This window comes from Carcharodon carcharias, chromosome 7, assembly GCF_017639515.1.
Source record: "Carcharodon carcharias isolate sCarCar2 chromosome 7, sCarCar2.pri, whole genome shotgun sequence".
NCBI lineage: Eukaryota > Metazoa > Chordata > Chondrichthyes > Lamniformes > Lamnidae > Carcharodon > Carcharodon carcharias.
The window spans coordinates 9,617,961-9,633,795 of NC_054473.1; the positions used below are offsets into that span (position 1 = coordinate 9,617,961).

The window sequence follows — 15,835 nt, forward strand, 5'->3', positions numbered from 1 at the left end:
CATGAGCCTCATTGTAACTTCTCTCTGAGGCCGTTGCATAGATGGTATTCAACCATGTCCTTTGCTCCTCCCCAAGGAGCCAGCCCTGGATCCTGTGTAGTCTCTCGAAGGTCTCCAGGATCTGCGATCTACTCAAGATATGAGTTGTGGCACTTCCTGGATATCTGGCCCAAACCTGCAGGATTTGTTGGTTATGGTCGTACACTAGCTGCACATTGAGTGAGTGGAAGCCTTTCCTGTTTATGTATTGGTGTGCCTGCCGCCAGGGAGCTTTGATAGCCGCATGTGTGCAGCCAATGGCACCCTCCACCTGTGGAAACCTGGAAATCTCTGCAAAGGCCAGTGCTCTGGCGTCCTGGTGTGCTTGGTCTCTGTCAAAGTTGACGTGGCCCTTGGCAAAAAGGGTGTCTGTGACCTCATATATGCATTTCTGTACATATGCCAGAGAGATTCCGCAGAGGGCCCCAGCTGAGCCTCGGAAGGAGCCAGTGGCGTAGAGGTTGAGTGCAGCTCTTACTTTCACGCCACTGACAATGGATGCCCTCCCAGTCCCCATGGTGCCAATTTATGCAGAATGTGGCAGATGTGAGCTAACAGATCCTTGGACATGCAGAGGTGTTGGTGACAATGAGTCTTGGCCAGCTGCAGACAAGACAGGTGGCATATGTGCACCTTGGCTCTAGTGAGGCACCTATGAACGACGCTTCCACTCTCCACACCCTCTGTGTCTGGACGAGGGTCTTGCTGGGCCTTGGCCTTGAGGGTTTTGCTCCTCCCTTTGGCAAGCCAGCCTCCTCTGTTGCAATCCTCTCCTTTTTCTCATTCCTGTCTGCAATTATACAGACAGCAATGAATCCAGGCTCCATCTTCCTTGCGGATACTCTCTGGAGTATCAATGAGAAACAGACAAGAGTCAGGGCTCGTCTGCCATACTAATCTTTCTGTCAATAACACGTGAGCGATTGTCAGTTCATGGCCCTGGTTCCTGCGTCGCCAACTACTCGCCACAGAAACGATCTACAATGGTCGGTTGAGGGGGTGGGGTGGGGGGGTTGCTCCCCCTCCCCCTAATCATGAGCAACTGCTATGAGTATGCTTTGGCCAGGTGCCTGGATGTGCTGCTTTCAGCCCAGGCGCTGGCATCCTCTAACACAGGGCTGTGATACTACAGTGTTCGGAGTGTACACGAGCGTCAATTTTTAAACAGGCCGGGCAATATGTTGAGTGCGGCCTGAGACTTGTCTTCTGGGAACTGTCCGGCTCCACTGCTGCAACACCCTTCAAAAACTTATTGAGGTGCCGAATTGCACTTTATGCAATTGCGCCCTGGGGAAATGACATGCTGCAAGCAAAGGATTAAACCCAGGAGATTGATTCCTGCCACTTTGTGCTATTAGTGTCGCATAAATGTGCATCATTGCTTCACTTTGGTGATTCCCTGCAATGTCATTGAGAGATCAGCTGTGCCTGTCTGCACAAGGGGGAATGCACAATTCAGCTGGGTGATCATTTAATTGCATCCCCCCCGACACCCCCATGCAGTCAGCTGGTATCCAAGATGCCTGCAGAGCCAGTGGTGGTGAGCTCTCACTGCTAGACCAGCTTGGACCCTCCCTGTGCGAGTACGGGAACCCCACCGCCCCCCCACCCTTCGTCGGCAAGGAAGTGAACGCTAAGATTACCCTCCCTCATAGACGCCTCAGTCCCCCCACCCCCCACCCACGCCCCCCCACCCCCCACCCCCCGTTTCCCTTGATCTCACTCTTCTTGAGGTGCATATTCGTTAGTTAGCCCATGGGCATTCTCAGGTGGAGGTGCCTTTGCCCCATGTCACCTCAGCCTTCAACACGGTGAGGCCACTTGCACTGTTAAACATGTACCCTCACACGCAACCTGGGATTGCCCCCTTCACCGAGCAGGCCCTCGCCCTGCAGCCGTTGAAAAGAAACCCCTCGCCTTATCGCTGGTCTGGTGGGTTAGCCCCCCTGAAACCGATGTGGTGCTGCCAGCGAAGCCTGGCACTGAATACCTCGAGCGCTATCCGAAACAAGGTGGGCGAACTGCCCTCGGATTGAAAAGCGAAGTGCATGTCACTTACGTACCATTGTGAAACACATTGGCGATTGCACACCAATGTAGTCTCATGATCCAACATGGGGGCATGATTCCGGTGAGCAGGAATTATAATTACTGGCAAATGTATGTGAATGATGTTCCCGACATTCACCAGCGGGAAATGTGACCCGCCATTGACAGTAGGAGTGGATGATCACAAACGACGATGTAAAACCTATTTTTTCAATCTCGTGAGATTTCTCGCTCCCGTCCACCGTGATGCCCTTAGCAACCGACCCGGCCTAGGTTGACTTTTGGTGTTCCCTACTCACAATTGTCAGCTAGACGGTACAATTCGTTGATGAATTAATTGATCCCTTCAGTTTTTGACTGCGTTGATTAAATTTTGCCCTCGTTATTACAATATGTCTACAGAGACTGAAGTATGAGTCAGAGGCTCCAATGACATCCTCATGGGAGGCTTTCTCTTTGTTCAGCCCCTGGCTGGCCAGCATGTCATCTGCAATGCTCCCAACAGCATATAACAAAGTGCTAACTTGGTCTTTCTTATCTTTCCATGCTAGGCCTGAAGCGTTGCAGTACTAGGCAAAATGCCTTTGCCAGTTTTGCCATTGTTCAACCTGTCTGGGCCCTCGATGTCTTGGAACAATTCTGGGAGAGATATCACAGTCACCATTTCTCACCCTGGATCGAGATTTCCTTTTCCCACATTTCTTATCTTGTTAGTCACTAGGGTGCACTGGTGTCTTTCATCTCCGGTGTGGTTGCTGGGTTGGCCTCAAAGTCCTTCACCTGCTGCTCTATTCTGCTGGGTGTCTCTTCAGGCTTCTCCTGCTGTTTTCTAATGTTCCTCTGTGGGCGTAGTCACTACTGCCAGTAACTGCCATCTGTTATTGTGGGTTTGTCTCGGGATCTCTAGGATGCTTCTCATTTATCTTCTCTCAAAGAGTGACATCACTGTGGTATTGCTCCTTACACATATGCTCGGTAGCTATTATTAGAGTTAACCTTTTACTCTACAGTATCCTTTGTCCATTCATAGCACAAGAGAAAAGGAGATAGCCAAAGGTTATTGCATGGAGTGGAGAATGCTTTCAATGCGCCAGAATCAGAGAAGTGGGGAGATAAAGGGAAAAAGACCTTGCATTTTTATACCACTTTTCATAATCCCAGGATATCCCAAATTGCATTACAGCCAATACAATACTTTTGGGGCATAGTCACTGTTGTAATGTAGAAAATGCAGCAGTTAATTTTCACACAGCAAGATCCCACAAACAGCAATGTAATAATTGACCAAATAAGCCACTTTAGTGATGTTGCATTAAGGGATGAATGTTGGCTAGGACAGAGGGGAGAACTCCCCCTGCTCTTCTTTGAAAGAGTACCCCATAATCTTTTACACCTACCCGGGATGATTTTTAAAGTCTCATTGCTCAAGACAACATGTCCAACAGTGCAGCACCCTCTCAGCATTGCACTGAGACGATCAGCCTGGATTATGGGCTCAAATATCTGGAGAGGGACTTGAAGCCATAACCCTCTAAGTCAGAGGGCTAGAGCAGACATGGAGATATCATGCAACAAGACCAAGAAGGGATCTGAAACATTGAGGAACAGGGAAGACAGGGGAGATTGTCAAGGGGAGGTTGATAGTCGAGCAGGTTTTGGTGCGGAATAGGATGCAATCGTTAGCATTCTGAATCAGTTGGAGTTTGTGTAAGGAGTTCATGCTGAGGAAATGATCCCCCTGGCTGTGGAATCACAGTCTTAGAATAAGGAGTCAGCCATTTAGGACTGAGATAAAGGAAAGCTCCTTCACTTGAAAGTTTGTGAATCTTTGGAATTCTCTTCCTAGAGGCCTGTGGATGCTCAGCCATATTTAAGATAGAGAGTGATAGATTTTTGAGCATCAATGGATCCAAGAGATATGGGGCTAGTTTTTAAAAATTATTCATTCGCGAGATGTGGGTGTCGCTGGCTAGATCAGCATTCATTGCCCATCCATAATTGCCCCTTGTTCAGAGGGCATTTTTAAGAGTCAACCACAGACTAGGTAAGGCCGGCAGATTTCCTTCCCTAAAGGATATTAGTGAACCAGGTGGGTTTTTACGACAATCAACAATGGTTTCATGGTCATCGTTAGGCTTTTAATTCCATATTTATTGAATTCAAATTCCACCATGTGCCGTGGTGGGAATCCCAGGTGCTCAGAGCATTACCCTGGGTCTCAGGATTCACAGGCCAGTGTCAATACCACTACGACACCGCCTCCCCCTCTATTGGAATTAAGGTAGAAGATGAGCTATGTTAAATGGTGGAGGAGGAAACATGGTCAGATAGCTTCCTTTGGCTCCTAATTCTTGTGTTCAAAGCACTTTAAAATCAATGAAGTACTTTTGAAGTGTAGTCACTGTTTCAATGTAAGAAATGCAGCAGCTAATTAGTGCACAACAAGCCCCCAGAAACACTAATGTGATAAAGACCAGATAATCTGTTCTTTAGTGATATTGATTTAGAGATAAACGTTGGGCTAGAACACAGAGGATAGCTCCCTTACTCTTTTTGGAGTTGTGTCATGGGGTCTTTTAAGTGTTCTTATGCATGGAGTGGAACTAAGCTGCAAGGAGGGAGGTGGAAAACCTGAGCCCAATGATACAGAGGCATGGATGAACCTTCAGTGGCCCATGGGGAGAGGGGAGAGTGGTGTATAGACAGATACTTCAGAGGCAGAAGGTTGAAGCTCAGCTTGTAAGTGAACAGGACACTGAGGTTTTACAAGGTTTACAAGGCGACATCATTTTACGCAGACCTTCCCGTGATTGTTTGGTGGGATCGATCGGTGAATCTTGAAAGGGGAAAAATATACAGAATTGAGGAGGGAGGGTTAAAACGCTGGGGAGAGGGAGGGGGATAGGAATAAGGGGCCCGGAAACTGGAGAAGCACCGGGGCCCATGATTTCTCTCCCTGGCCCTGGTCCCTACACCACAGGGACTGCAGCAGTTCAAGAAGGCTGCTTGCTGCCACCTCCTCAAGGGGCAATTAGAGATGGGCAGTAACTGCTGGCCCAGCCAGCGATGCCCACAATCCTGTGAAAGAATTTCAAAAAGTGCTTTTCGATATCCTGAGGTCATGAAAGGCGCTATATAAATGCAAGCCTTTCTCTTCTTTTCTTTCTTTAAACCGGCTATGAATTTGAAGCTATAAATTGGACTTGGGGAAAGGGTAAGGAAATAGAATAAACTGATACGTTACAAAACTATTTTCCTTCCTCCTCCACCCCAGTGTCCCTGAATCTAACCGGCTGGGCTACAAGCGATGGTGACAGCTGATATGATATTCGTACTTGGCAGCTCATGTCGGTGTGAGTGTTCTGTCATGTCGTATCACACACAGATTGTCTGGGCCCTGCCGGTTTGGCAGGCGTGATCAATTGAATATTCACGCGCATTAACCAGCTTGATTTAAGCTTTTCGCAAAGCTGGACTGTGCAGATCTAGTTCACAGTTTGTATGCTGCCCATCAACTGCTGGGCTCCTGAAATCTCTGCAGTCTTTTCTCTGTTGCCTCAATTTTATGCTAATCTGAACAGCAGGCGCAGCTCGGCCAGTTTCTGTTGAATTGAACAGTTTGCTGAATGTGTTTTATTTCTAATTGCAGAGCCACAGGGAGGGAAACCACCTCCTTCTCCTCAGTAACCTGGGGATTCCTGCACAAAGGAACATAGGAAGAAGAAGACCAGAATGTATAAAGGCCCTTCGGCCCATCAAAGCACAGCCATTTGATACTCTCCAGCCCCCCACAACCCACCTCCCATACCCCTAGCTCTCTCATTGAAACTCATCCTTCCTATTGTTTTATTCGTTCATGGGATGTGGGCATCACTGGCAAGGCCAGCAGTTATTGCCCATCCCTAATTGCCCTTGAGCTGTGTGGCTGGCTAGGCCACTTTGGAGGACGGTTAAGAGTCAACCACATTTGTGGGTCTGGAGTTCCATGTAGGCCAGACCCGGTAAGGATGGCATATTTCCTTTCCCAAACGGCATTAGTGAACCTGATGGGTTTTTATGGCAATCAAAGATGGCGTCACAGCCACCATTACTGCTTTTAAGTCCAGATTTTATGAATTGAATTTAAATTTCACCAGCTGCCACAGTGGGATTTGAACCCATGCCCGCAGACCAATAGCCTAGGCTGGGCCTCTGGATTACTAACCCAGTGATATGACCTCCATGCCTCCATCGCCCCACTCCATTCGGCCCATTGAGCCTGCTCTGTCATTCAATAAAATCATGGCTGATCCGATTGTGGCTTTAACTCCACTTTCCTGTCTGTCACCAATAACCATAAACTCCTTTGTCTACCAAAAGTCTAACTCAGCCTTCAATATATTCAATGACCCAGGCTCCACTGTTCGCTGGGGAAGAGAATTCCAAACACTGATGACCTTTACAATATTAAGATAAGTTATATGCACAATGATCAAGAAACTTGCTGGGCTGTTGCAAAAGGTCAGTGGATTCACTAATGTCCTTCAGAGATGGAAACCTGCAGTCCTTACCCGGTTTGGTCTACAGGTGACTCCAAAAGGCTGTGAATGCTGGTGGGCAACGGAAATTTTCAAGATTGAGATTGATAGGTTTTTACAGTTTTTATGTTGGGTGTGGGTATCAAGGGGTATGGAGCAATGTTGGGAACATGGAGTTGAGATCTAGATCTGCCATGATTTAACTCAATGGTCCAACAGATTTGAGGGGCTGTGGCGCCAACAACCGGTCTCCATGTTTGCGCTCGGTATCACCAGTGCATTGTATCAGCAGTTTGTACGGTGTACAGGATGCATAGTCAAAGTCACTTCAGCAACTCCTCTGTCCCTTGCGACCTTGACCACCGAGAAGCACAAGAGCAGCAACCTTGTGGGAACACTGTCACCTTCAAGTCTCCACTGTCCTTATTTAGATACTTGACCTTTTTTTAAACTCACTCACAGGATATGGACGCCACTGGCAAGGCCAGCCTTTATTGTGTATCCCTCTCTTCAGAGGGTAGGTGGTGAGCCACCTTCCTGAATACAACTGAGTGGCTTGCTTGGTCATTTCAGAGTCAATCACATTGCTGTGGGTCTGCAGTCACTATAAACTAGCTGAGATAAAGATGGCAGATTTCCTTCCCTAAAGGGCATCAGTGAACCAGCTGAGTTTTCACTACAATCGATAATTTCACGGTCACCATTATTGATACTAACTTTTTATGCCGGATTTATTTACTTAATTGAATTGAAATTCGTCAGCTGCTGTGGTAGGATTTGAACCCCTACCTCTAGATCATTAGTCCAGGCTACTGGATCTAGCCCAGTAACATCGCTGGGTCCACATTCTGACTGAGCACCATAAAAACTGCAGCTGAGCCATGAGAAGACCCATCGACATGAGCTTCTCAGGTCAGATACAGGCAATCAGTGTGACTTTGCCAGTATCATACAAACGCACACACACACACTAACACACACACACATACTCACACTCACACAGACTCACACAATCACACACACACTCATACATTCAGAGGGTGATAACAGAAGGATGCTTTAGTGACTGGAAGCCAGTGTCCAGTGGCGTACCACAGGGATCTGTGCTGGGTCCCCTATTATTCGTTATTTATATAAAAGACATAGATGACTATGTGGGGGGTAGGATTAGTAAGTTTGCGGATGACACAAAGATTGGCCGGGCGGTTAACAGTGAGGTTGAGTGTCTTGGGCTACAGGAAGATATAGACGGGATGGTCAAATAGGCAGATAAGTGGCAGATGGAATTTAACCCTGAAAAGTGTGAGGTGATACACTTTGGAAGGAGTAATTTGACAAGGAAGTATTCAATGAACGGCATGACACTAAGAAGTTCTGAGGAATAAAGGAACCTTGGCATGTGTGTCCATAGATCTCTGAAGGCGGAGGGGCATGTTAGTGGGGGGGGTGAAAAAGGCATATGGGACACTTGCCTTTATCAATCGAGGCATAGATTACAAAAGTAGGGAGATCATGTTGGAGTTGTATAGAACCTTGATGAGGCCACAGCTGGAGTACTGTGTGCAGTTCTGGGTGCCACATTATAGGAAGGGTGTGATTGCACTGGAAGGGGTGCAGAGGAGATTCACCAGGATGTTGCCTGGAATGAAACATTTAAGTGATGAAGAGAGGTTGGATAGATTTGGGTTGTTTTCATTGGAGCAGAGAAGACTGAGGGGTGACCTGATCGAGGTGTACAAGATTATGAGGGGCATGGACAGGGTGGATAGGGAGCAGCTGTTCCCCTTAGTTGAAGGGTCAGTCACGAAGGGGACATAAGTTCAAGGTGAGGGTCAGGATGTTTAGGGGGGATGTGAGGAAAAACCTTTTTACTCAGAGGGTGGTGACGGTCTGGAATGCACTGCCTGGGAGGGTAGTGGAGGTGGGTTGCCTCACATCCTTTAAAAAGTACCTGGATGAGCACTTGGCACATCATAACATTCAAGGCTATGGGCCAAGTGCTAGTAAATGGGATTAGGTAGGTAGGGTCAGATGTTTCTCATGTGTTGGTGCAGACTCGATGGGCCGAAGGGCCTCCTCTGCACTGTGTGATTCTGTGATTTTGTGATTCACACACTGACAATCACACACACTCACACACTAACACACACATGCATGTGCACACTCAGACACACACACTCAAAAAGGCACTCACACACACACACACACATTCACTCACTCACGCACAGACTCACAAACTCACACACATGCTCACACTCACACACACAATCACTAACACACACACTCATACACATACACACTCTCTCTCTTACACACACACACTCACACACACACACCCTGACACATACACACCCTCTCTTACACACACATACTCTCTCTTATATGTACACACTCTCTCTCTAACACACACACACACACACACACATCCTCTCTTGCACACACATACTCTCTCTTATATGCACGCACTCTCTCTCTTACATATACACATACACACACACACACACACACACACAAACACCCCAAATTTCAAAGTGGGAATTATATCCACCATTTCCTGGCTTGGGTTTCGAGACCAGTGTCTCACCAGCTGAGTTGATACTTTTGATGAGTAACCATGACATTAGGGTTGTTATTCTAGATTGTTTTATATAAGCATTACATCATATTTACAGCACCGAAACAGGCCATTCGTCCAACTGATCCGCACCAGTGTTTATCCTTCACATGAGCTTCCTCCTACTGCTCTTCAACTCACCCCAACAGTAAATCCTTCTATTACTTTCCCTCTCATGTGTTTATTCAACTTCCTCTTAAATGAATCTATTTTATTCACTTCAACCACTCCCTGTGGTAGTGAGTTCCACATCCTAATCATTCTCTGAACAATTCCCTGTTGCATTTGTTAGCTCTATTTATGGCTCTGATTTCTGGTCTCAACTGCAAGTGGAAACATCATTTCCAGATCGACCCATTCAAACTCTCTCACAATCTTGAAGACCAATAACAGGCCATTCCTCAGTCTCCTCTTTGTGGACAGGAGAGAATCCCAGTCCATTCAATCTTTCCTGATGGATATAAACTCACAGTTCTGATGTAATTGTACTTAATATTTTCATGAACCTTCTCCACTGCCTCTGTATACTTTTTTTTAACCAGAACTAGCATTGTTGTGCAGATGTTAAACAGATGTTTTCACAGTCTGGAATTTCAGTTCTCAAATATAGAAGGCTATGGTTCAAAATTACATCTTTAACAAATGAAGTATAGTTTCTATATATAATTAAGCTCTTCTCCAGTTTTTGTTTATTCTTTCAAAACTCCAGAAATGCAGATGATTATACCCAGAATCAGCTGACTGTGGGACAGCACTAGCCATAGTTCATTTAGTGGCCTCTGGGTATTAAAATAAACCCCATTACACACAGTTCCCTACAGATGTCACACAGGACAGTTCTATTCTTGACAGCTGCATTCAACTCAACTGTACTTGACTGTGTGTTTTCTCTTTCCCAGAACATAAGCAAGTTTGTGAAGAAATCAAAGTGAAAAAAGGCTTTGATTGTTCAATAAATGCCAAGGCAATTGAGATACATTTGGACAACCTCCAAGAGTGAGGTCCCTGTTGCAAGCAGTGTACTTTAATCTGGTGGGAACCGCCACAAATGCATTAAGGCATTTCATCAAATGGGAACTGTACAGATTAACATAGTTGCTGAACTCGATAGAGACATGGTGAAATTTTCATTGAATACTCATCAAAGCATGTCCCACCCGCATTAGAATGCTTTCACTTCATAAAAGCTTAATTGTTTAACGGGCGACCTTTCTTTCATCTCCAGCTTCCAACTCATCCCTGCGTGAATAACCTTTTTTGTGCCTTTTGCTGTTTTTCCCTTCTTTCCTTATTCTTCATCATTCCAGAGGTCCCATTCTACACACTCTTCCTTCCTCCGACGGCCGCAACGTGTTGAGCACTGTAACCCCGTCTCCGACTCCTTTGCCTCAGAGCCCAAAAACTATGGATAGCCTTATTACCCTCCTGCTATCTTTTACGTGTCACCCTTGGCTCAGTGAGTAGCATTCCCTCGAGTCAGAGGCTTCAGGTTTCAAGACCCACCCCACAGTCTTGAGCACTAGGCTGACACACCAGTGCTGGTACTGAGGGAACGCTGTACTATCTTCCAGGTGAGATGTTATCCCCAGGCTTTATCCTTTTCCTCAGGTGTACATTAAAGGTCCCACGACACTTTTCAAAGAAAAGTGGGGGATTCTTTCTGGCACCCCATCCAATATTAAGCCTTCAATCGACATCATTAAAAATAAAAGCAGGTTATTGCTGCTTTTGCGAGCTCGCTGCGCACAAATTGGCTGCTGTGATTCCTCCATCACACCCTATGCTTCACAAGCACTAAGTTGGCTGTAAAGCGTTTTTGGGATGTTCTGAATTTGTGAAAGGCATGGCACATGAATGCAAATTCTTTCATTTTTAAAACCTAAGTTTTCCATCGTTTAGCCACTGAATCTTGGCTTAACTTCCCTTCACTGTCACTTTCTTAAAACAGCTGGTGATATCCTGAATTAAAGGCTTCAACCCTTAGGTTTCGCAGTGTTTTTTTTTAAAAAAAACCTGTTGAATGGGCCTGGCATTGCAGAGCACCATTTATGCAGCTTTGGAGGTGAGAGATGTGGGCTTGCTCACACAAGCTCCCATTTACAGCTACTTCCCAATCTTGGTTGAGAGAGTAAAGGGTAATGTGGAGCAGCGGCCAGGTGCTGTCTTACAAATGAGGCACAAAAGAGGAAACTGAGGGAAGGCTGAGGTTGCCAGGAATCTCTTGTGGGCTTCTCGCACAGCATCTAGCAGCCAGACTCCGAGCAGCATTGGCTAAGGCCTCTGCAGCAGGTCACCCACTGTTCCACTTTCCTCTGTGAGGTAGCAGCAAGAGGCTGGGGTCATACCAACTTGAAACGTTAACTCTGTTTCTCTCTCCACAGATGCTGAGCAGACCTGCTGAGCTTTTCCAGCATTTTCTGTTTTTGTTCTAAGTAGGGGGCACTAAGCAACAACAACTTGCATTCATATAGCACCTTTAGCATAGTAAAAACATTCCAAATCGCTTCATTGCTTCACAGGAGCGTTGAGCAGACAAAAAGTTGACACAGAGCCACATAACAGGATATTAGGACAGATGACCAAAAACTAGTCAAAGAGGGAGTTCTTAAGGGGTTTCTTAAAGGACAAGGGAGAGTTGGAAAGTTGGAGAGATTAAGGGTGTGAATTCCAGAGCTTAGGCTCCTTGCAGTGCCCCAGGAGGGAAAAGACAATTCAAAATTTTCAACTCCGAGTAAAAATCAGCACTACTGGCACTACTGATACGGGGAGTTCTGTTTTAAGGTTCACAAGACCAGTTTGGACGAGTGTTACTGTTTTTTTTCCTTCTGGATGGAGCTATTAAAATCGGGGATACCTAAAAGACCAGAGCTGGAGGAGCGCTGGATTCTCAGAGGGCTGTAGGGCTGGGGGAGGTTACAGAGATAGGGAGGGGCGAGACCATGGAGGGATTTGAAAACAAAGATGAGAACTTTTCAATGGAGGCATTGCTGGACAGGCAGCCAATGTAGGCAGTGAGCATGAGGTTAACAGGTGAAGGGGACTTGGCGCAAATTAAGATATGGGCAGCAGTTTTGTATGCATTTCAAAAGCATGTGAACCGAAACCAGAATCGATTTGGATTAGGACCAATTGCAGTTGAACAGAAGTGGACAAGACATTTTTAAATAGAAATATAGGGGAAGCTAAAGCTTCTATCTATCTATACAGATTACACGTTAGATATGCTTATAGCACCAAAAATATATTCATGTCTGTCTCACTGCCTCAATGAATCCTATGATTCTATTGTACACTTCTACATGTAATCGATTCATAGAGGTGGCCCATGACACTCTAATCATCACATTTCTCATAAAACATCAAATCATAACTCTCTTTAAAAAAAAAGTAAATTAAAAGGGAGAAAGAATTCTAGACATTTGCTGCTGTGTTTTTTTGGGAGTTCCAGGTTGCTGAGATAACAAGGGGAACAGCCAAGCTACGGAGAGAAGTGTCAAACAGTATTAATTAGCTTCTAATTGACTTCAAATTCAGGCCATTTGCCCAGAGGAAGTTCCATGAGGAGCGACCTTAAAGGTTCAAGCTTTGTGCCAAACATTAAAACCTAACTGCACGACTGTCGGTCAGAAATGACTCTCTTTTTCTCACCTGTCTCAGCCTTGCTTCGTGAACCATTCACTGAGTTCCCAATCTTAATCTTCCCTACTGCACTAGCTTTGTGTTTCTCATTGGTGCCCATGACCTCTGCTGCATGTGCGTGAATTTTTTCGCCCCTTTCCCTCTGTCAGACTTGCAATGATTCACTTTTCCGGGCGCGCAGACCCTCTCCACCCTCTCCCACCCTCCCCCTCCCCCACCCCCACTCCAACACAAAAATTCCACTGAGGAAACAGTCACTTCCCTGACTCATCAACTCCATCTCTTCATCCTTCTCAACAATACTCCTCAGTAACATTACCGCACACAGTCACTGAGGATACAGCTAAGTTAGAGGCAACATGTACTTTCTGCAAGTAACCCCAAGTACCCCAAGAACACTTGTTCCACCATTAAATTAAATGACTGCTCCACACCTCAAACTCCATTTTGTAAAAATTGATTTGTGGGTGTCACTAAAGGATGTTAGTGAACCAGGTGGGGTTTTAACAACAATGGCTTTGTGGTCTTTACCAGTCTTTTAATTCCAGATTTTTATTGAACTCAAATTTCACTATCTGCTGTGGTGGGAATTGAACTAAGGGTCACACTAGGTCTTTGGAATACCAGCCCAGTGTCAATACCACTACACCATCACCTCCCCTTTGTTTGCCTTATAATTCTACACGCCTTTAGCAAACAAGCGTTTATTGATCTCAGTTTTGAAGTTTTCAACAGGTCCCTGGCATCCACAGCCTTTTGAGAGAGAGAGTTCCAGATTTCCACCGCCCTTTGTCTGAAAAAGTGCTTCCTGATTTTGCTCCTAAATGGTTTAATCCTAAATTTAAGATTGCATTCCCTTGCCCTGACTTCCCCCGTCAGTGAAAATAGTTTCTCTGGCTTCTACCCTATTGAATCCATTTATCCTTTTAAAGATCTTGATCAGATTGCTCCCCCCCCCTTCTCTAATCATTTAAACTCAAGGAAATACAAACCCAGTTTATGCAGCCAGCCCTCATAATTCAATCTGCCAGTACCCATGTGTATACAATATGTCATATTTATTGCTTATACTCCTAAATCAATATTCAACAGCTCATTATGGTTGGCTGGGTGGATGGCAGGGAATGTTAAATGCCTCAAGCAAATTACTAAATACAGAATCAGAATCACAGAGTTGTAGAAACTTTACGGTGCATTAGGAGGCCATTCGTCCCATCGAGTCTGCACTGGCTCTCTGAACGTGTATTCTACCTAATCCCACTCCCCTGCCTTATTCCTGTAACCTTGCACATTCTCTCTTTCCAGATTGCCATCCAACTCCCTTTTGAATACCTCGATCAAACTTGCCTCCACCACCCCCACAGGAAGTTCATTCCAGGATAGACTATTCTCGTTCAGGCTAGCACCATGACATTCACCACAAAAGCTTCTGAGTTGTCAAGTTCTCTCATAGACATCCATTTAGAGTTATTGGACATTGGTTTAGCCACTCGCATGGTGCAGAGCCAATGTATACAAATATCATTCTGAGAAAAACCCAACTGCTTGACTAACATTCTATCCCTACTCTACACATCTGGGCCAACACATGACTCCAATCCTACAATATGTGGTCAACTCTTAATGGCTACAGGGCACCCAGGGTGGGTTACAAATGCTGTCTTGCTAGTGTCACTCACATCCCAAAATTAAATTTGAAAAAACCCAAGGTCAGAGTATTCAAAGCTACTGTTCCAATGCTTGCCGTGTGGAAATCTCACGGGTACCCAAACCCAACCCCCCCCTCCCCAATTCCTTACCCAAGACATAAATCTCATTGTTAAGAACAGCTGCACTGAAACGATACTTGGAAAACTCCATGGGCCCACACTCTGTCCATTTATCTTTTCCTGGGTTGTACCGGAACATTCTGTTGCTGAGTTTATCAGGTTCGTCATCGGGAAAATCCATCTGCAGAACAAAAACATGACAGAAAGTAAGAAGGACATTAAAGGGAGCCATATTCCCATGAATGTAACCAATTAATCAAACTGGGCACTAATGTTGATAAAATGCGTGCAAGGATAAATGACAGAAAATGCATTAACTAATGCCAATTAATAAAGGTGAAAACAGATTGTTCCATGGTCTATCTTTAATGGAAAAGACAACACAATTGCAGTTCATTAGAATGGCATTCTGCAGCACAAACTTGAACATGGCCCAGAAATTAGAAGCAAGTCTCTATTCACAGTTGTTGCCACCCATAATGTCTCTGTCCCTCAGTACGAACATTCAAACACACAAATTAGAAGCAGGAGTAGGCTATTCGGCTCCTCAAGCCTGCTCCGCTATTCAATAAGATCATGGCTGTCCTATCACTTTCCTGTCTGGACTCCCCTGTCAATCAAGAATCTATCGAACTCTACTCTACCTTAAAAATATGTAATGCTCCTGCCTCCACTGCTCTCTGGGGAAGAGAGTTCCAAAGACTCACGACCCTCTGAGAGAAAAAAAATTCTCCTTATTTCCTTTTTAAAATAGGAGACCCTTTATTTTTAAACTTTGTCCCCTAGTTCTAGTCTCTCCCACAAGGGGAAAACATCCCTTCAGTATCCACTTTGTCAAGTCCCCTCAGGATCTTACATGTTTCAATAAGATCACCTCTCGTTTTTTGAACTCCAAAGGACACAGGCCCAGGCTGTCCAACCTTCCCTCATAGGATAATGCCCTCATTCTAGGAATCAGTCGAGTGAACATTCTCTGAACTGAGCTTCTAATACAATTATGTCCTTTCTTAAATAAAGAGACCAAAACTGTACACAAATTGAGAAGGTCCAGATTTAACTCCTGCATTATACAGAATTGACCAATCCCAAACAGGGCAGTTGGAGGGTGTGCTATACAGTTACCCAGAGCCCATAGGTAAAGGAATGCAAACAGAGGGGCCTACATATGGACCAGTGGATAGTGCGGTCACCCCTGAGTTTGAAGGTCA

The 15,835-nt window shown here is 45.4% G+C and overlaps 1 protein-coding gene across 1 annotated transcript in view; it reads right to left on the reverse strand.

The window, feature by feature from the left end:
• Positions 1–15,835, reverse strand: part of kbtbd12 (kelch repeat and BTB (POZ) domain containing 12) — a 73,978-nt gene that overhangs the window by 33,622 nt on the left and 24,521 nt on the right. Inside the window, exon 3 of the mRNA XM_041192409.1 lies at positions 14,658–14,808. Coding sequence (XP_041048343.1) covers positions 14,658–14,808 — 151 coding nt within the window. The remainder of the gene's footprint in view (positions 1–14,657; positions 14,809–15,835) is intronic.